This window comes from Thalassophryne amazonica, chromosome 9, assembly GCF_902500255.1.
Source record: "Thalassophryne amazonica chromosome 9, fThaAma1.1, whole genome shotgun sequence".
Taxonomy (NCBI): Eukaryota; Metazoa; Chordata; class Actinopteri; order Batrachoidiformes; family Batrachoididae; genus Thalassophryne; species Thalassophryne amazonica.
The window spans coordinates 114,179,296-114,200,180 of record NC_047111.1 but is presented as its reverse complement, the minus strand read 5'-3'; the positions used below and the strand labels follow the sequence as shown (position 1 = coordinate 114,200,180).

General features: G+C 41.2%; 1 protein-coding gene across 1 annotated transcript in view; it reads left to right on the top strand.

Moving 5' to 3' along the window:
- Nucleotides 1-20,345, top strand: part of rnft1 (ring finger protein, transmembrane 1) — a 41,924-nt gene extending 21,579 nt beyond the window's left edge. Inside the window, exons 6-9 of the mRNA XM_034179010.1 lie at nt 163-321; nt 417-482; nt 564-665; nt 19,427-20,345. Coding sequence (XP_034034901.1) covers nt 163-321; nt 417-482; nt 564-665; nt 19,427-19,561 — 462 coding nt within the window. The 3' untranslated portion in view covers nt 19,562-20,345. The remainder of the gene's footprint in view (nt 1-162; nt 322-416; nt 483-563; nt 666-19,426) is intronic.
- Nucleotides 20,346-20,885: the final 540 nt, after the last annotated feature.

Here is a 20,885-nt window from a genome sequence, read left to right as displayed (position 1 = left end):
AATCTTACCAATACCCATCCTTAATCAGATGAAGATCATTAATATGTTGAACCTGCTGAAGGGTCATCACCAAAACGAAGTAATCTGGCAAAGGGCAAAAATGCAGGTCGGCAGCTCTTTAAAGAAAAGCTGATTTTCAGAATGACCTTTGTGTCCCTGCAGGGTCGGTGGCTGATGCTGACTGAGGAGCTGGCTCAGGTCCATCAGGCCGTGGCTCCTTTCCCGCTGTGGTTCCGGTACCTGGTCACCTACCAGGAGGATGACGGCACTCCTGGATTCACTCTGGGCATCCTGCTGGCGTTGCTCTACCTCATACTGAAGGTGTTGGCACGCAGCAGCAGCAGCTCTTTGGTGTATCTGAGCCAACTTCAACATTCTTTAATGCTTTGTTTTTGTTTTTTAACTCTTCATTGCAGCTGCTGGAACTGTATAAACAGTGGACGTCTTTACTGAAAACTGTGAAGATATTTCTCCAAGGCGAGGTTGGTGCTGAGCGTTGGTATGCTAGATGTGTCCTCTGAAATAGTTATGCTGAGTTGTTTTTGTTGATGGTTGTTGTTCAGCATACGGGGACAGCAGCCACTCGGAGTCAGTGCAGCGAGGCTGGAGACGTCTGCCCCATCTGTCAGGGAGAGTACAGGGAGCCCCGGGTCCTGCTGTGTCAGGTAGAACCACAGTCATGTGCTCTTCCACCTTGGAACCCCTTACAGCACTAAGAATCCTCACTGCAACGTCTCCTGTTTTTATTTATGTGCCAGAACAGTCCGACTGTTTGTTGGTTTTCTCTTCACTACGGGTCCAACTGCAGTTAACATCTGATGCCATTCTGCATTTTTTGTGTTATTATTACAATTACCATAATTTCTGGACTATAAGCTGCTATTTTTTTTTCACACGCGTTGAACACTGCAGCTTTTACAATGATGCGGCTAATTTATGTTTTTTTTTGTTTTTTTTTACAGGAAATATGTTAATTGACGCTGTCAGTTGATTTCCAGGTCAATAGGTATTAAAGGGACTGCGCTGCGGTGGTTTGAATCATATTTGTCTAATAGATTACAGTTTGTTCATGTAAATGGGGAATCTTCTTCACAGACTAAAGTTAATTATGGAGTTCCACAAGGTTCTGTGCTAGGACCAATTTTATTCACTTTATACATGCTTCCCTTAGGCAGTATTATTAGACGGTATTGCTTAAATTTTCATTGTTACGCAGATGATACCCAGCTTTATCTATCCATGAAGCCAGAGGATACACACCAATTAGCTAAACTGCAGGATTGTCTTACAGACATAAAGACATGGATGACCTCTAATTTCCTGCTTTTAAACTCAGATAAAACTGAAGTTATTTTACTTGGCCCCACAAATCTTAGAAGCATGGTGTCTAACCAGATCGTTACTCTGGATGGCATTTCCCTGATCTCTAGTAATACTGTGAGAAATCTTGGAGTCATTTTTGATCAGGATATGTCATTCAAAGCGCATATTAAACAAATATGTAGGACTGCCTTTTTGCATTTACGCAATATCTCTAAAATCAGAAAGGTCTTGTCTCAGAGTGATGCTGAAAAACTAATTCATACATTTATTTCCTCTAGGCTGGACTATTGTAATTCATTATTATCAGGTTGTCCTAAAAGTTCCCTAAAAAGCCTTCAGTTGGTTCAGAATGCTGCAGCTAGAGTACTGACGGGGACTAGCAGGAGAGAGCATATCTCACCCGTGTTGGCCTCTCTTCATTGGCTTCCTGTTAATTCTAGAATAGAATTTAAAATTCTTCTTCTTACTTATAAGGTTTTGAATAATCAGGTCCCATCTTATCTCAGGGACCTCGTAGTACCATATCACCCCAATAGAGCGCTTCGCTCTCAGACTGCAGGCTTACTTGTAGTTCCTAGGGTTTGTAAGAGTAGAATGGGAGGCAGAGCCTTCAGCTTTCAGGCTCCTCTCCTGTGGAACCAGCTCCCAATTCAGATCAGGGAGACAGATACCCTCTCTACTTTTAAGATTAGGCTTAAAACTTTCCTTTTCGCTAAGGCTTATAGTTAGGGCTGGATCGGGTGACCCTGGACCATCCCTTGGTTATGCTGCTTTAGACGTAGATTGTGGGGGGGTTCCCATGATGCACTGTTTCTTTCTCTTTTTGCTCCGTATGCATCACTCTGCATTTAATCATTAGTGATCGATCTCTGCCCCCCTTCACGGCATGTCTTTTTCCTGGTTTTTTCCCTCAGCCCCAACCAGTCTCAGCAGAAGACTGCCCCTCCCTGAGCCTGGTTCTGCTGGAGGTTTCTTCCTGTTAAAAGGGAGTTTTTCCTTCCCACTGTTGCCAAGTGCTTGCTCATAGGGGGTCGTTTTGACCGTTGGGGTTTTTCATAATTATTGTATGGCCTTGCCTTACAATATGGAGCGCCTTGGGGCAACTGTTTGTTGTGATTTGGCGCTATATAAGAAAAAAGTTGATTGATTGATTGATTGATTTCCTGAAAGCTACGCTCCTCGTGTGGTGTAAATTCACACATGGTGTAAATATAAGGTCTTACCCGTTTGTTTTAGTGAAGAAAAGTCCCTCTCGGGCACTTTGCACCCGAGTTGCACCATCAGATCAGTTAGTGGATCAGTTTGCCTTCTCCCCCCACCCTTCCAAACTGGTTCTGTCTTGGCGCAACAAGTCAAAAAAGTCACAGCACCTCATTAATGTCTCATTTACCACAGACTTCATACGATCCTGGCTGCACGCGATGAAAGTTAGAAAAAGAAAAAGTTAAAATTACTCAGTTCTCCGTGTGGAGCAGACACACCGTATGCGCGCGCTGGATGACGTGTGCATCGATATTTATGTGTAACACTTCAGGGAAAAAGCATTTAGCATTTATGGTACATACTTAATTAAAAGTTAAAAAAATCACAGCTTATAGACAAGTGCGGCTTATTTATGTACAATTTCTTTTTTCTTTTTAAAATTGGTGGGTGCGGCTAATATTCAGGTGTGCTCTATAGTCTGGAAATTACAGTTTTATTAATTTATTTTTTAGCCTACTTTGCTATTCAGTAGTTTTCACTTTTCATGAAGCAGCAGCTTTCATGGCTGTGAGAGGGTAAGAAAAGGGGACCAGCACATGACTTTCTAACACTTATTACCTCCGCCAAGGAGGTTATGTTTTCAGTCGCGTTTATTTGTTTGTTTGTCTGTTTGTCAGCAGGATAACTCAAAACGTTTTGAACGGATTTTGATAAAATTTTGTGGAGTGGTTGGAAATGACAAGAGGAACAAGAGGATCCGGATCCTGATGCTAACACGTTAGCATGTCTATGGCATTTTCAATGTTAAAAGTTAGCATTAAGCCCTTGCAGCTGTCATCACGTTCGGGTGCATTTGTTTTCAAATTGTAATATTTCTTAAGTTTATTTTGTTTATATATTAATAATCTAATGATTATTATATACAATTTTAGAGAAAGACACAAAAGAAATAGATCACTGTGCCAAGGAGGGAATCTCTTTAGGGTCAGTGACCCTATGGCCTTGTTTATAGACGTGTTTCATAAATGTTAAAAAATTCATATATTTGCTGTTTAGTTGAATAATAACTTGAATTTTGTCTCTTATTTGTTTTTGTCTATAAGCACATGCAATATCAATATCAGTGCTCAGATGACAGTAGCTTCTGGGAAAGGTGCAAGTTGCAATAAACTGTGATGCCAACGCTAAGGATACATGCTATCCAGTCACAGCAGATGAAACTTTTTTTATTACTGAGCAAACATCATTGTTAGACTTTTTTAGGTTCAGTGATTCCACGGCGTGTAGATGTTATGGCGTCAGTGACCCCATGGCCTTGGCGGAGGTTTGCACTCTCTGAGTGCTTATAGTTAAACATTCTGTTGTCATCAGCTGCATCCAGTTGACTGCCTCTTCGATCCGCTGGGACTGCGCTTATGAAGCAGTGCAGTGCGCCTGCTCACCAATTTGGTGACTCTGTTTTAAATTTCAGCAATACCGATCAGTCAAAAAAAATGCCTTGATCGGGCCTGATTCTGGGAATTTTAATTGAGATAAGTAAATCAGTTCTCAGCAGCAGATCTGAGCTGGATCTGCATCTTGATTTGGTTTTTATGCCAGATATTCTTTCTGATGCAACTCCACCTGATGTGGAGAATGGGCAGGGACGTGAACTGGGAACATCTCTGGAAACAAGTGCTCGAACAGGGTTCAAGTCCAAATATTACAGAGGTATAATGTATTCTTTTATGGGGTCTTTTTTTCCTGAATTTCTGTTCTGATGAATTATTGGTAATTCAAAGTCCTGGAAAAGGCTGAAATTAGGCTTCTTGAAATGTAATGGATGAAATAAATGTGTTGCACCTCTAGTTTAGGCCAGTTTTATTTGGGTTTTTAGTTGAGGCCGTGGGAATTACTCATGTCTTTATGTCTTCGTGTCTCATTCACACACATGTACTCAGTCTTGCTTCTACTGACTTTCATTCCCCTTCTCTCCAAAGCATATCTCCACTTCTCCAGACTAGACTCAGCTTGCTCTCTACTCTCACTACAGATCACAATATCATCTGCAAACATCATAGTCCATGGGGACTCCTGTCTGATCTCATCTGTCAACCTGTCCATCACCACTGCAAACAAGAAAGGACTCAGAGCTGATCCTTGGTGTAATCCCACCTCCACCTTGAATGAGTCTGTCATTCCGACTGCGCATCTCACCGCTGTCACACTATTCTTGTACATGTCCTGCACTACCCTAACATACTTCTCTGCCACTCCAGACTTCCTCATACAATACCACAACTCTTCTCTTGGCACCCTATCATAAGCTTTTTCTAAGTCCACAAACACACAATGTAACTCTTTCTGTCCTTCTCTGTACTTTTCCAACAGTATTCTCAGAGCAAACATTGCATCTGTAGTGCTCTTTCTCGGCATGAAACCATATTGCTGCTCACAAGCCTAGCTTCTACTACTCTTTCCCATACCTTCATGCTGTGGCTGATCAGCTTTATGTCTCTGTAGTTACTGCAGCTCTGCATATCACCCTTGTTCTTGAAAATAGGAACCAGCACACTTCGTCTCCACTCCTCAGGCATCCTCTCACTTTCCAAGATTTTATTAAACAATCTGGTTAGAAAATCTATCCATCTCTCCTAGACATTTCCATGCCTCCATTGGAATGTCATCTGGACCAACTGCCTTTCCACTCTTCATCCTCTTCATAGCAGCCCTCACTTCTTCCTTGCTAATCTCTTTTACTTCCTGATTTACTCTCGCCACATCATCCAGCCTTTTCTCTCGCTCATTTTCTTCATTCATCAACTCTTCAAAATATTCCCTCCACCTTCTCAGCACACACTCCTCACTTGTCAGCACATTACCATGTGCATCTTTTACCACCCTAACCTGCTGCACATCCTTTCCAGCTCTGTCCCTTTGTCTGGCCAATCTGTACAAGTCCTTTTCTCCTTCCTTACTGTTCAACTTCTTGTACAGCTCGCAATATGCCTTTTCCTTTGCTTTTGCCACTTCTCGTGTTACGCCGCATCTCCTTGTACTCCTGTCTACTTTCTTCATCTCTCCGACTATCCTCTTCATTCCAGCACCAAGTCTCCTTGTCTTCCTTCCACTGTCCAGATGTCATACCCAGTACTGTCCTAGCTGTCTCCCTCACCACATCTGCAGTACTTTTCCAGTTGTCCAAAATTGCTTCCCCTCCAACTAGTGCTTCTCTCACCTGCATGCTAAATTTCACACAACAGTCTTCCTCCTTCAGCTTCCACCATCTGATCCTTTGTTGAGCTCTCACTCTCTTCTTCTTCTTTACCTCTAAAGTCATCCTACAAACGACCATCCTATGCTGTCTAGTGACACTCTCTCCTGCTACCACCTTACAGTCTGTGATTTCTTTTAGCTTGCATCTCCTATAAAGAATGTAGTTCCCTTGTGTGCACCTTCCTCCACTCTTATATGTTACCCTGTGCTCCTCCCTTTTCTTAAAGTAGGTATTCACCACAGCCATTTCCATCCTTTTTGCAAAATCAACTACCATCTGTCCTTCCCCATTCCTATCCTTGATACCATATCTACCCATTGCTTCCTCATCACCTCTGTTCCATTCACCAACATTCCCATTGAAGTCTGCTCCTATCACCACTCTTTCATGCTTGGGCACACTCTCCACCACCTCATCTAACACACTCCAGAAATCTTCTTTCTCCTTCATCTCACAACCTACCTGTGGGGCATATGCACTGATGATATTCATCATCACCCCTTCAATTTCCAACTTCACACTCATCACCCTGTCGGACACTCGCTTAACCTCCAACACACTTTTAACATACTCTTCCTTTAAAATGACCCCAACACCATTTCTCTTCCTGTCCTCACCATGGTACAACAACTTGTACCCACCGCTGATGCTCCTGCTCTTACTTCCCTTCCACTTGGTCTCTTGCACACACAATATGTCTACCTTTCTCCTCTCCATCATATCAGCCAGCTCTCTCCCTTTACCAGTCATACTACCAACATTCAAAATCCCAACTCTCATTTCCACCCTTCTAGTTTTCTTCTTCTCCCGCTGTTCGTGGCAACGTTTTCCTCCTCTTCTTCGTCGTCTTCGCCCAGCAGTAGCCCAATTTCCATCGGCACCCTGTTGGGCAATAGCACCGGTGGCGGACGTTGTTAACCCGGGCCACGACCCATCCGGTATGGGAATTTGATTCTGAGTCTGCATAGTTGGGTTGGCTTGTTTTACGCCGGATGCCCTTCCTGACGCAACCCTCCTCATTTATCCGGGCTTGGGACCGGCACTCAGAATGTACTGGCTGCACACCCCATGTGGCTGAGTTGGTACATTTCAATCAATCAATCAATCAACTTTTTTTCTTATATAGCGCCAAATCACAACAAACAGTTGCCCCAAGGCGCTCCATATTGCAAGGCAAGGCCATACAATAACCATGAAAAACCCCAACGGTCAAAACGACCCCCTATGAGCAAGCACTTGGCCACAGTGGGAAGGAAAAACTCCCTTTTAACAGGAAGAAACCTCCAGCAGAACCAGGCTCAGGGAGGGGAAGTCTTCTGCTGAGACTGGTTGGGGCTGAGGGAAAGAACCAGGAGAAAGACATGCCAAGAAGGGGGGCAGAGATCGATCACTAATGATTAAATGCAGAGTGATGCACACGGAGCAAAAAAAGAAAGAAACAGTGCATCATGGGAACCCCCCCACAGTCTACGTCTAAAGCAACATAACCAAGGGATGGTCCAGGGTCACCCGATCCAGCCCTAACTATAAGCCTTAGCGAAAAGGAAAGTTTTAAGCCTAATCTTAAAAGTAGAGAGGGTATCTGTCTCCCTGATCTGAATTGGGAGCTGGTTCCACAGGAGAGGAGCCTGAAAGCTGAAGGCTCTGCCTCCCATTCTACTCTTACAAACCCTAGGAACTACAAGTAAGCCCGCAGTCTGAGAGCGAAGCGCTCTAATGGGGTAATATGGTACTACGAGGTCCCTAAGATAAGATCAATCAACTCAATCAACCTTTTTCTTATATAGCGCCAAATCACAACAAACAGTTGCCCCAAGGCGCTCCATATTGCAAGGCAAGGCCATACAATAACCATGAAAAACCCCAACGGTCAAAACGACCCCCTATGAGCAAGCACTTGGCCACAGTGGGAAGGAAAAACTCCCTTTTAACAGGAAGAAACCTCCAGCAGAACCAGGCTCAGGGAGGGGCAGTCTTCTGCTGAGACTGGTTGGGGCTGAGGGAAAGAACCAGGAAAAAGACATGCCGAGAAGGGGGGCAGAGATCGATCACTAATGATTAAATGCAGAGTGATGCATACGGAGCAAAAAAAGAAAGAAACAGTGCATCATGGGAACCCCCCACAGTCTACGTCTAAAGCAACATAACCAAGGGATGCTCCAGGGTCACCCGATCCAGCCCTAACTATAAGCCTTAGCGAAAAGGAAAGTTTTAAGCCTAATCTTAAAAGTAGAGAGGGTATCTGTCTCCCTGATCTGAATTGGGAGCTGGTTCCACAGGAGAGGAGCCTGAAAGCTGAAGGCTCTGCCTCCCATTCTACTCTTACAAACCCTAGGAACCACAAGTAAGCCCGCAGTCTGAGAGCGAAGCGCTCTAATGGGGTAATATGGTACTACGAGGTCCCTAAGATAAGATGGGACCTGATTATTCAAAACCTTATAAGTAAGAAGAAGAATTTTAAATTCTATTCTAGAATTAACAGGAAGCCAATGAAGAGAGGCCAACACGGGTGAGATATGCTCTCTCCTGCTAGTCCCCGTCAGTACTCTAGCTGCAGCATTCTGAACCAACTGAAGGCTTTTTAGGGAACTTTTAGGACAACCTGATAATAATGAATTACAATAGTCCAGCCTAGAGGAAATAAATGCATGAATTAGTTTTTCAGCATCACTCTGAGACAAGACCTTTCTGATTTTAGAAATATTGCGTAAATGCAAAAAGGCAGTCCTACATATTTGTTTAATATGCGCTTTGAATGACATATCCTGATCAAAAATAACTCCAAGATTTCTCACAGTATTACTAGAGATCAGGGAAATGCCATCCAGAGTAACGATCTGGTTAGACACCATGCTTCTAAGATTTGTGGGGCCAAGTACAATAACTTCAGTTTTATCTGAGTTTAAAAGCAGGAAATTAGAGGTCATCCATGTCTTTATGTCTGTAAGACAATCCTGCAGTTTAGCTAATTGGTGTGTATCCTCTGGCTTCATGGATAGATAAAGCTGGGTATCATCTGCGTAACAATGAAAATTTAAGCAATACCGTCTAATAATACTGCCCAAGGGAAGCATGTATAAAGTGAATAAAATTGGTCCTAGCACAGAACCTTGTGGAACTCCATAATTAACTTTAGTCTGTGAAGAAGATTCCCCATTTACATGAACAAACTGTAATCTATTAGACAAATATGATTCAAACCACCGCAGCGCAATGCCTTTAATACCTATGACATGCTCTAATCTCTGTAATAAAATTTTATGGTCAACAGTATCAAAAGCAGCACTGAGGTCCAACAGAACAAGCACAGAGATAAGTCCACTGTCCGAAGCCATAAGAAGATCATTTGTAACCTTCACTAATGCTGTTTCTGTACTATGATGAATTCTAAAACCTGACTGAAACTCTTCAAATAGACCATTCCTCTGCAGGTGATCAGTTAGCTGTTTTACAACTACCCTCTCAAGAATCTTTGAGAGAAAAGGAAGGTTGGAGATTGGCCTATAATTAGCTAAGATAGCTGGGTCAAGTGATGGCTTTTTAAGTAATGGTTTAATTACTGCCACCTTAAAGGCCTGTGGTACATAACCAACTAACAAAGATAGATTGATCATATTTAAGATTGAAGCATTAAATAATGGTAGGACTTCCTTGAGCAGCCTGGCAGGAATGGGGTCTAATAAGCATGTTGATGGTTTGGATGAAGTAACTAATGAAAATAACTCAGGCAGAACAATCGGAGAGAAAGAGTCTAACCAAATACCGGCATCACTGAAAGCAGCCAAAGATAACGATACATCTTTGGGATGGTTATGAGTAATTTTTTCTCTAATAGTCAAAATTTTGTTAGCAAAGAAAGTCATGAAGTCATCACTAGTTAAAGTTAATGGAATACTCAGCTCAATAGAGCTCTGACTCTTTGTCAGCCTGGCTACAGTGCTGAAAAGAAACCTGGGGTTGTTCTTATTTTCTTCAATTAGTGATGAGTAGAAAGATGTCCTAGCTTCACGGAGGGCTTTCTTATAGAGCAACAAACTCTTTTTCCAGGCTAAGTGAAGATCTTCTAAATTAGTGAGACGCCATTTCCTCTCCAACTTACGGGTTATCTGCTTTAAGCTACGAGTTTGTGAGTTATACCACGGAGTCAGACACTTCTGATTTAAAGCTCTCTTTTTCAGAGGAGCTACAGCATCCAAAGTTGTCTTCAATGAGGATGTAAAACTATTGACGAGATACTCTAGCTCCCTTACAGAGTTTAGGTAGCTACTCTGCTCTGTGTTGGTATATGACATTAGAGAACATAAAGAAGGAATCATATCCTTAAACCTAGTTACAGCGCTTTCTGAAAGACTTCTAGTGTAATGAAACTTATTCCCCACTGCAGGGTAGTCCATCAGGGTAAATGTAAATGTTATTAAAAAATGATCAGACAGAAGGGAGTTTTCAGGGAATACTGTTAAGTCTTCTATTTCCATACCATAAGTCAGAACAAGATCTAAAATATGATTAAAGTGGTGGGTGGACTCATTTACTTTTTGAGCAAAGCCGATAGAGTCTAATAATAGATTAAATGCAGTGTTGAGGCTGTCATTCTCAGCATCTGTGTGGATGTTAAAATCGCCCACTATAATTATTTTATCTGAGCTAAGCACTAAGTCAGACAAAAGGTCTGAAAATTCACAGAGAAACTCACAGTAACGACCAGGTGGACGATAGATAATAACAAATAAAACTGGTTTTTGGGACTTCCAATTTGGATGGACGAGACTAAGAGACAAGCTTTCAAATGAATTAAAGCTCTGTCTAGGTTTTTGATTAATTAATAAGCTGGAATGGAAGATTGCTGCTAATCCTCCGCCCCGGCCCGTGCTACGAGCATTCTGACAGTTAGTGTGACTCGGGGGTGTTGACTCATTTAAACTAACATATTCATCCTGCTGTAACTAAGTTTCTGTTAGGCAGAATAAATCAATACGTTGATCAATTATTATATCATTTACCAACAGGGACTTAGAAGAAAGAGACCTAATGTTTAATAGACCACATTTAACTGTTTTAGTCTGTGGTGCAATTGAAGGTGCTATATTATTTTTTCTTTTTGAATTTTTATGCTTAAATAGATTTAAGATGGGATAAGATGGTACCTGATTATTCAAAACCTTATAAGTAAGAAGAAGAATTTTAAATTCTATTCTAGAATTAACAGGAAGCCAATGAAGAGAGGCCAACACGGGTGAGATATGCTCTCTCCTGCTAGTCCCCGTCAGTACTCTAGCTGCAGCATTCTGAACCAACTGAAGGCTTTTTAGGGAACTTTTAGGACAACCTGATAATAATGAATTACAATAGTCCAGCCTAGAGGAAATAAATGCATGAATTAGTTTTTCAGCATCACTCTGAGACAAGACCTTTCTGATTTTAGAGATATTGCGTAAATGCAAAAAGGCAGTCCTACATATTTGTTTAATATGCGCTTTGAATGACATATCCTGATCAAAAATAACTCCAAGATTTCTCACAGTATTACCAGAGATCAGGGAAATGCCATCCAGAGTAACGATCTGGTTAGACACCATGCTTCTAAGATTTGTGGGGCCAAGTACAATAACTTCAGTTTTATGAGTTTAAAAGCAGGAAATTAGAGGTCATCCATGTCTTTATGTCTGTAAGACAATCCTGCAGTTTAGCTAATTGGTGTGTATCCTCTGGCTTCATGGATAGATAAAGCTGGGTATCATCTGCGTAACAATGAAAATTTAAGCAATACCGTCTAATAATACTGCCCAAGGGAAGCATGTATAAAGTGAATAAAATTGGTCCTAGCACAGAACCTTGTGGAACTCCATAATTAACTTTAGTCTGTGAAGAAGATTCCCCATTTACATGAACAAACTGTAATCTATTAGACAAATATGATTCAAACCACCGCAGCGCAGTGCCTTTAATACCTATGACATGCTCTAATCTCTGTAATAAAATTTTATGGTCAACAGTATCAAAAGCAGCACTGAGGTCCAACAGAACAAGCACAGAGATAAGTCCACTGTCCGAAGCCATAAGAAGATCATTTGTAACCTTCACTAATGCTGTTTCTGTACTATGATGAATTCTAAAACCTGACTGAAACTCTTCAAATAGACCATTCCTCTGCAGGTGATCAGTTAGCTGTTTTACAACTACCCTCTCAAGAATCTTTGAGAGAAAAGGAAGGTTGGAGATTGGCCTATAATTAGCTAAAAAAGCTGGGTCAAGTGATGGCTTTTTAAGTAATGGTTTAATTACTGCCACCTTAAAGGCCTGTGGTACATAACCAACTAACAAAGATAGATTGATCATATTTAAGATTGAAGCATTAAATAATGGTAGGACATTTGCAACTACTAATAAATTGTATTTGAGTTTTAACACCAGAATCGCTTCTGGCAGCATCAAAAGCTACAACAGACCCAAACAATGAGCCCACACTTCTGTCTTTGAACATCTTGCCCCCTGCGGGAAGCTCTTGTTTACTACACGGTTCCAGCACAGAAGCAAGGTGAAAGCAGCCATAAAGCCCAGCTCTCTGCCAATCACAATGCTCTGGTCAGGCGGAGGTCTTGGAAAATAAAGCCATGCTGACTTATGGTTTTGATTTATAAATAACATTAATTCCGATAGAATAACTCCATTAATGTCAATTCTGTCATTTGTACAAAGTTAAAATATATATCTTTTAATGTTGAATAATGCACTAATTCTGAGGTTTTGTAACAAACACAGACAGATCGCAAAGGATTCTGGGTAAAATGTGCCTCTGCTAAACACTGATTGGTTCAGTCATTCATTATGTAAACCAACATGTTAATGTGACGCGTGTCGTGTGTTGGTGTTTACAGATAAATGTGCTTTTGTAAAATATTCCATTTTTTTTATTTGTAAAAACAGGCATTTTTACGGAGCCCTGGAAGTGTCATCGCAAAATGTTTTGCATGTGGAGAGAATTTTATGATGTTTTATCTTATCATCTTTAGGACCTATTTCTCACACAATATTGTCATGTGCGCTCATGAATTTGATGATGATTTATGATGTTGTGTGCATGTTTTATTATATTGTGCAATGTGCACACGTTTTATTATATTATAAAACGTGCACTCAATATTGTCTTGACACATAAATGTTGGCTATTCCCCCTATTGACGTTTCAAATCCCGCAAAACCTTGGAGAGGTCACCGCGCTGTGAGATCTCAGTAACATTGAGAACTGCATTGAGACGCTCTGATGACGCTGCACTTAAACTGCACACAGACACCATTAACATCGTAACATAAAACTATTTTTATATTGTGCCTAAAACTCTCGTGAATATATTCTCTGTGTTTATAGACGTTATTACGTTTGTTTTATGTAAACATGAGAGAATCACAGGCTGTCTCCCCGTTAATTTCAGTGGGAGCTGCTGGGAGCTTCAATCGCTTCCTGATCATGTCCTTCTGGGAGAAAGTGAAGTTTGCTCTTTAACGTCTTATTGTTCTTTACCACACTGTTTGTCCTCTTTGTTCCAGAGTAATATATATAATATGTCTGAAAGTCGGTTTGCGTTTATTAAATTCCACGCAGATTAAACGTAACAGACACGGATTATTTGTTATAATTGTTTTAGCAAGTTTTCAGGGTATCATGCAGCAGTCTCTTATTAACGTGACAAAAAGCATAAAAAATACATTTTTGTAAGTATAATATTAATTTACAACTGTCATCGTGTTGATTCTCTATATGTTATTTGACTGCAGCGACTCTGGCACGCACGGGATTATGGGATACGTCAGTAGGGCCAATGAACACTACTGGCCAGTAGATGGCAGTTGTTGGCAGTTTCCTCGCTTGCGAGGATAGTGGGAAGGCCTTTTTTTTTTTTTTTTTTTTTTTTTTTTTTTTTTTTTTTAGTTTATTTTCTACAAGCCCTCTGATGGCTGAAAAGTCCGATGCGGGATGCACAAGACCTGTTACACTTGGGGCAAATGAACACTTGAGTAGGCTGGGCTTGTGCTGCTGCCCACTCTTTCTGTCTTTGACGCTTCTGGCGTGAGGCCTCACTTCTTTCTGCCTCAATCTTCAGGCTGGCGGATTTGATGCTGGAACGCCAGCTGAGTCTATCTGTAGCTAGATGCTGCCATGACTGATGCTGAATGCCTGCAAGGGAGAGCTGTTTCTTCAGCTGGTCCTTATAGCGCTTTTTGGGGGCCCCTTGGTTTCGTCTCCCTTCCTTGAGCTCGCCAAAGAGAATTAATTTCGGCATGCGTGTATCATTCATCCTGGCTACGCGACCTGCCCAACGAAGCTATTGTTTGAGTATAATAGACTCCATGCTGGGCAATTTGGCTCTGGTAAGGATGTCCTCATTTGAGACGTAGTCCTGGCACTTGATCCCGAAGATGTTTCGGAGACAACGCTGATGAACGCGTTCCAGTAATCTGATCTGCTGGCGATACAGAACCCAGGTTTCAGCTACATACAGGAGGGTAGGGACCACAATGGCTCTGTAGACCTGCACTTTTGTGGAAAGGCGCAGTGCATGATTCTGCCAGACTTTCTTAGAGAGTCGACCAAAAGAACTGCTGGCCTTGGCAAGGCGACTGTCCTTGGCAACAGATGCGTCGTTTGAGATAACACTACCGAGATACGTGAAGTGCTCTACTGCATTCAGGCTGGTACCCTCAATGTTGATTTGGGGTGGGGTATATGCTGTATGGGGGACCGGTTGATATAGCACTTCTGTCTTTCTCAGGCTGATGGTGAGGCCGAAGGCTCTTGCTGCTTCAGCAAAACAATTGACAATGTGCTGCAAGGCTTGCTCCGTATGGGCGACGAGGGCGCAGTCATCTGCGAAGAGCAGCTCCATGATTAGCTGTTCTGTGATCTTAGTGTGGGACAGAAGGCGCCGCAAGTTAAACAGACTTCCGTCAGTTCTGAAGAGGATATAGATGCCGTCTGTCAAGTCTTTGGCCTCACGAAGCATCATGCTGAAGAAGATGAAGAACAGAGTGGGCGCGAGGATGCAACCTTGTTTGACGCCATTTGAGATGTGGAAGCTGCCGGACAGAGTCCCGTTGTACTTCACTTGTCCCATCTGGCCTTCATGCAGCTGGCAGATGATGGTGAGGAGCTTTGGAGGGCAGCCAAGGCGTGCAAGAATCTTCCACAAACCCTCACGACTGACCGTGTCAAAAGCCTTGATTAGGTCTATGAAGGCTGCATAAAGGGCCATGTTCTGTTCTCTGCACTTCTCCTGGATCTGTCTCAGGACGAAGATCATGTCGGTGGTTCCCCTGTTGGCCTGAAATCCGCACTGACTCTCGGGAGTATTTTCATGCGCTATGGTAGGGGTAAGCCTGTTGAGCAGCACTCCAGCCAAAATCTTACCTGCTATTGAGAGGAGAGTGATGCCCCGGTAATTAGAACAGTCGGACTTGTCGCCCTTGTTCTTATACAGGGAGACAATGACCGCATCCCGAAGGTCATGTGGAACCATTCCCTTTTCCCAGTAACTGGAGAAGAGAATCTGAAGCTTGTCGAGGACTGCCTCACCTCCATTTTGGTACACCTCTGCTGGGACGCCATCTATGCCAGGAGACTTCCCTGGATTCAGCTGCGTGGTGGCCTTTCGGATCTCTTCAAGTGTTAGGGGGTCATCAAGTTCCCATTTCACCTTCACCTGGGGAATCTTCTCGATTGATGACTCTTGCACAGTGCGCTTATCACTGAAGAGGTTTTCAAAGTGTTCTGACCAACGCTGCCTAATGGTTTCCTTGTCCTTCAGAAGGGTGGAGCCGTCTGAGGAGCGCAGGGGTGCTTGCATTTGATGTGCTGGCCCATGGATGGTCTTAAGGGCTTCATAAAAGGAGCGCATGTCTCCGGCATCGGCATGTTGTTGTGTCTTCTCCACAAAAGCTAGCCACCAGTCGTTCTGCAATATGCGGAGCTTGCTTTGCAGTGTGGAGCAGCAGATGGCAGTAGAGACCTTGAAAACGTGCCAAAACAAAATTCCAGATAATCCGTGTCTGCTACATTTAAGATGTGTGGAATTTAATAAATGCAGACACAATAACAATCCAGGTTTTGAGTATATTTCTTACTGTTACATGGGAAACAAGGTACCAGTAGATTCACTAGATTCTCACAAATCCAACAAGACCAAGCATTCATGATATGCACACTCTTAAGGCTATGAAATTGGGCTATTAGTAAAAAAAAAAGTAGAAAAGGGGGTGTTCACAATAATAGTAGCATCTGCTGTTGACGCTACAAACTCAAAACTTTTGTGTTCAAACTGCTTTTTTAGCAATCCTGTGAATCACTAAACTAGTATTTAGTTGTATAACCACAGTTTTTCATGATTTCTTCACATCTGTGAGGCATTAATTTTGTTGGTTTGGAACCAAGATTTTGCTTGTATACTAGTGTGCTTGGGGTCATTGTCTTGTTGAAACACCCGTTTCAAGGGCATGTCCTCTTCAGCATAAGGCAACATGACCTTTTCAAGTATTTTGACATATCCAAACTGATCCATGATACCTGGTATGTGATATATAGGCCCAACACCATAGTAGGAGAAACATGCCCATATCATGATGCTTGCACCACCATGCTTCACTGTCTTCACTGTGAACTGTGGCTTGAATTCAGAGTTTGGGGGTCGTCTCACAAACTGTCTGCAGCCCTTGGACCCAAAAAGAACAATTTTACTCTCATCAGTCCACAAAATATTCCTCCATTTCTCTTTAGGCCAGTTGATGTGTTCTTTGGCAAATTATAACCTCTTCTGCACATGTCTTTTATTTAACAGAGGGACTTTGCGGGGGATTCTTGCAAATAAATTAGCTTCACACAGGCGTCTTCTAACTGTCACAGCACTTACAGGTAACTCCAGACTGTCTTTGATCATCCTGGAGCTGATCAGTGGGTGAGCCTTTACCATTCTGGTTATTCTTCTATCCATTTTGATGGTTGTTTTCTGTTTTCTTCCACACGTCTCTGGTTTTTTGTCCATTTTAAAGCATTGTAGATCATTGTAGATGAACAGCCTATAATTTTTTGCACCTGCGTATAAGTTTTCCCCTCTCCAATCAACTTTTTAATCAAACTACACTGTTCTTCTGAACAATGTCTTGAACGTCCCATTTTCCTCAGGCTTTCGAAGAGAAAAGCATGTTCAACAGGTGCTGGCTTCATCCTTAAATAGGAGACACCTGATTCACACCTGTTTGTTCCACAAAACTGACGAACTCACTGACTGAATGCCACACTGCTATTATTGTGAACACCCCCTTTTCTACTTTTTTTTTTTACTAATAGCCCAATTTCATAGCCTTAAGAGTGTGCATATCATGAATGCTTGGTCTTGTTGGATTTGTGAGAATCTACTGAATCTACTGGTACCTTGTTTCACATGTAACAATAAGAAATATACTCAAAATCTGGATTAATCTTTTTATTCACATAGCACTACTATTATTCTGAACACTACTGTAGGTGCTCAACTGATTTTAAGTTTTAGAAATATTTGTAGCTGTTCAGCTTTATTTACCATGTTATCGGTCTAAAAATTATCGGACAACAAAAATGTATCGCAAGATAATTAGTCTGATAATGGTTTTTAAAGTTATCTAAAAAGATAATCCGATAATGAAAACATTATCTTCGATAATTATCGGTTATCGGATTATTGGAACTGTGCCTACCACTGTATATATATAATATACACACACACTAGCTCATTGCCCGTGGGGATCCATGGGATCTAGATTGGGTAGTGTTTATAAAATAGCTGATATTTTTCAAGGGTGGTAATAAATTGTGCAAAGTTTCTATAATGATTTGGAATGGCATGTGCGTCCAGAATGCTTTTAGAACCTAAGACCTCAACAGTTAGAAGAGGAACTTGACCCTTTCATTTCCTGTTAATTATGTAAAATTTTTCATGTTAATTTTACTGTCTTAATGTATTTATATATTTTTAAGTTCTTTTTGTCATGTGCACACTATATAATTATTATCATCATCAGTATTATTATTATTTTATTTGTGCTTCAATTTTGTCATTTGATTTTTAAATGGACCACAATGGAAATGTGTTTTCACTTTCTTGTGTTATCCATGTATTTTTAACGTATTTACAATTATATTATGTACTTACATTGAACTTACTAAGCAAAAGTACGCACACACTCATGGTTTTTTAGTTAAAGTATCATATAGCAGACAAACACAATAATATTTGACAAATGAAATGAAGTTTGTAGGATTTACAGAAAGTATGCAATAATTTTTTTAAACAAAATTAGACAGGTGCATAAATTTGGGCACCCCAACAGAAAAAAAAAATGCATCAATATTTAGTAGATCCTCCTTTTGCAGAAATAACAGCCTCTAAACACTTCCTATAGCTTCCAGTGAGAGTCTGGATCTTGGTTGAAGGTATTTTGGACCATTCTTCTTTACTAAACATCTCAGGTTTGTTGGTTTCTGAGCACGGACAGCCTGCTTAAAATCACACCACAGATATTCAATAATATTCAGGTCTGGGGACTGAGATGGCCATTCCAGAACGTTGTACGTGTGTCATCTGCATGAATGCGTTAGTAGATTTTGAGCAGTGTTTAGGGTCGTTGTCTTGTTGAAAGATCCAGCCCCTGCGCAACTTCAACTTTGATACTGATTCATGAACATTGTTCTCAAGAATCTGCTGATATTGACTGGAATCCATTAGGCCCTCAACTTTAACAAGATTCCCAGTACCTGCACTGGCCACACAGCCCCACAACATGATGGAACCACCTCCAAATTTTACTGTAGGTAGCAAGCATTTTTCTTGGAATGCTATGTCCATTTTCAGCCATGCATACCGCCCCTTGTTATGTCCAAATAAGTCAATTTTAGTTTCATCAGTCCACAGCACCTTATTCCAAAATGAAGCTGGCTTGTCCAAATGTGCTTTAGCATACCTCAAGCAACTCTGTTTATGGCATGTACAGGGAAAAGGCTTCCTCTACATTACAGCATCTCGTTGTGCAAAGTGCACTGTATAGTTGAACGACGCACAGAGACACTATCTGCAGCAAGATCATGTTGTAGGTCTTTGGAGCAGGTCTGTGGGTTGACTATGACGGTTCTGACCATCCTTTGCTTTAGCTTATCTGAGATTTTTCTTGGCCTGCCACTTTGGGCCTTAACTAGTACTGTGCCTGTGGTTTTCCATTTCCTCACTATGTTCCTCAAAGTGGAAACTGACAGCTGAAATCTCTACAATAGCTTTTTCTATCCTTCCCCTAAACCATGATGTTGAACAATCTTTGTTTTCAAGTCATTTGAGACTTGTTTAGAGGCTCCCATGTTGCCACTCATTAGAAGATATGCAAAGAAGAGAAACATTTGCAAATGGCCACCTTAAATATTTTTCATGATTGGATTCACCTGTGTAAGGAGGTCAAGGGTCAATGAGCTTACCAAACCAGTTTTGTGTTCCAATAATTAGTGATAAATGTATTCAATAAAATGACATGGGTGCCCAAATTTATGCACCTGCCTAATTTTGTTTAAATAATGTGTACACACTTTATATTCTTTAGCTCCAAACCACAATGCCACTATTCTGTCCTGTGCAGCACATCTTCTGTGACGAGTGCATCGCTCTTTGGTTTAATCGAGAGAAAAGCTGCCCTCTCTGTCGGACGGTGATCACAGAAAAAGTCTACAAATGGAGAGACGGAGCCACGTCGCCACATCTGCAGGTTTACTGACCCACAGCACGGATGACGACCGTTTGGTTTAGTCTGTATTTGAGTAAGTTTGTAATCCTGTCAGAGCACGTTGACATGTATGTTGTCCACACCTGTTAGTCACTAGGTCAAGGCTGTGCCGCCTAGTGTTGAAAGTTGGTATGGACACATCATTGTCGTTTGAGGCTGGTGTGCCAGAGGTCAGCTAAGGGTTCACTCATTGCTGGATGTGTTTCACTTTTATCATTTTACTCATCATTCGCCTTTTTTTTTTTTTTTTTTTTGAAAGATGGATGCAAACCTTCCTCCCAGAATATCGCTCTTTTTCCAGTTTTCAAATTCTGAATGTGGAAGAGAAGCATTAAATGTATTAAGACTTTTTCTTTTGTCACATCTCGATGGCATGCAGCCGCTCAACCGGGTCTTCATCAGTGTTTCGTAACTTTGATCCTACTGATCTGAGGTCAGACTACAATGCTGAAAAATGCACTGAAGGATTTTTAGAAGCTTTTTGAAACATCCAATAAGAACATGTTCCAAAAGTCAGATTTCCAGCCTGCATCCAAGCTAAAGGATACAACAACTTATTTAACATCTTGGCTTGATTTTCTGCTTTTGTGATTTTTTTTTTTTTTTTTTTTTTTGTGACAAAGATGCATTGGAATTTGAGATTATTTTTGTAAAAAACCAACCAAAGAATGGGAGAAATGTCTATTTTAATATGTACTGAAATCATTTCACTGTTATTTTTATGCACACTGAATAAAGATCTGCACTCAGCAGTTTGTGGCGGTTCAGATTTATCAGCAATCTCACGTTATTGCAACCATTCCCAAAACTAAGTGTGCTGGGGCCTTCTGTGGAATCTGAAAATCATGTGGGGCCCACCCAAAACCTTTACTCACAATTCGGATTGACACATACCATGAAGAAAAAACCATTTCCGTAGACATAAATCCATCTATAGATGTGTGTATGTATATGTGTTAAACTAGATCAGATAAATCAACAATTTAAATCCTCAGGCATTGTTAATATTTTTAGGTAATTTTATACTTGAACTTAAATCTGAGAATCAGATTATTTGTAATCATTTAAATATATAATCCATGGTCCATCTGCAGTACCTTCATGGCCCATACATTAAGAATCATCTTCAAGCCTCTTTATCAGCATTTCATTCAGAAGTGTTCAGGCTCCAAACATCTCTTTAACCTGCGCACTGATTTCCACCATTAATTCTTTTGTTGTCTGTGTGGGGCTGATTGATAAATGGGCTACGAGGTGAAGTAGTTGAAGTGTTTGTCTTGTTCAATGTTGACGCTCAGCTGAAGACTCACTAAAC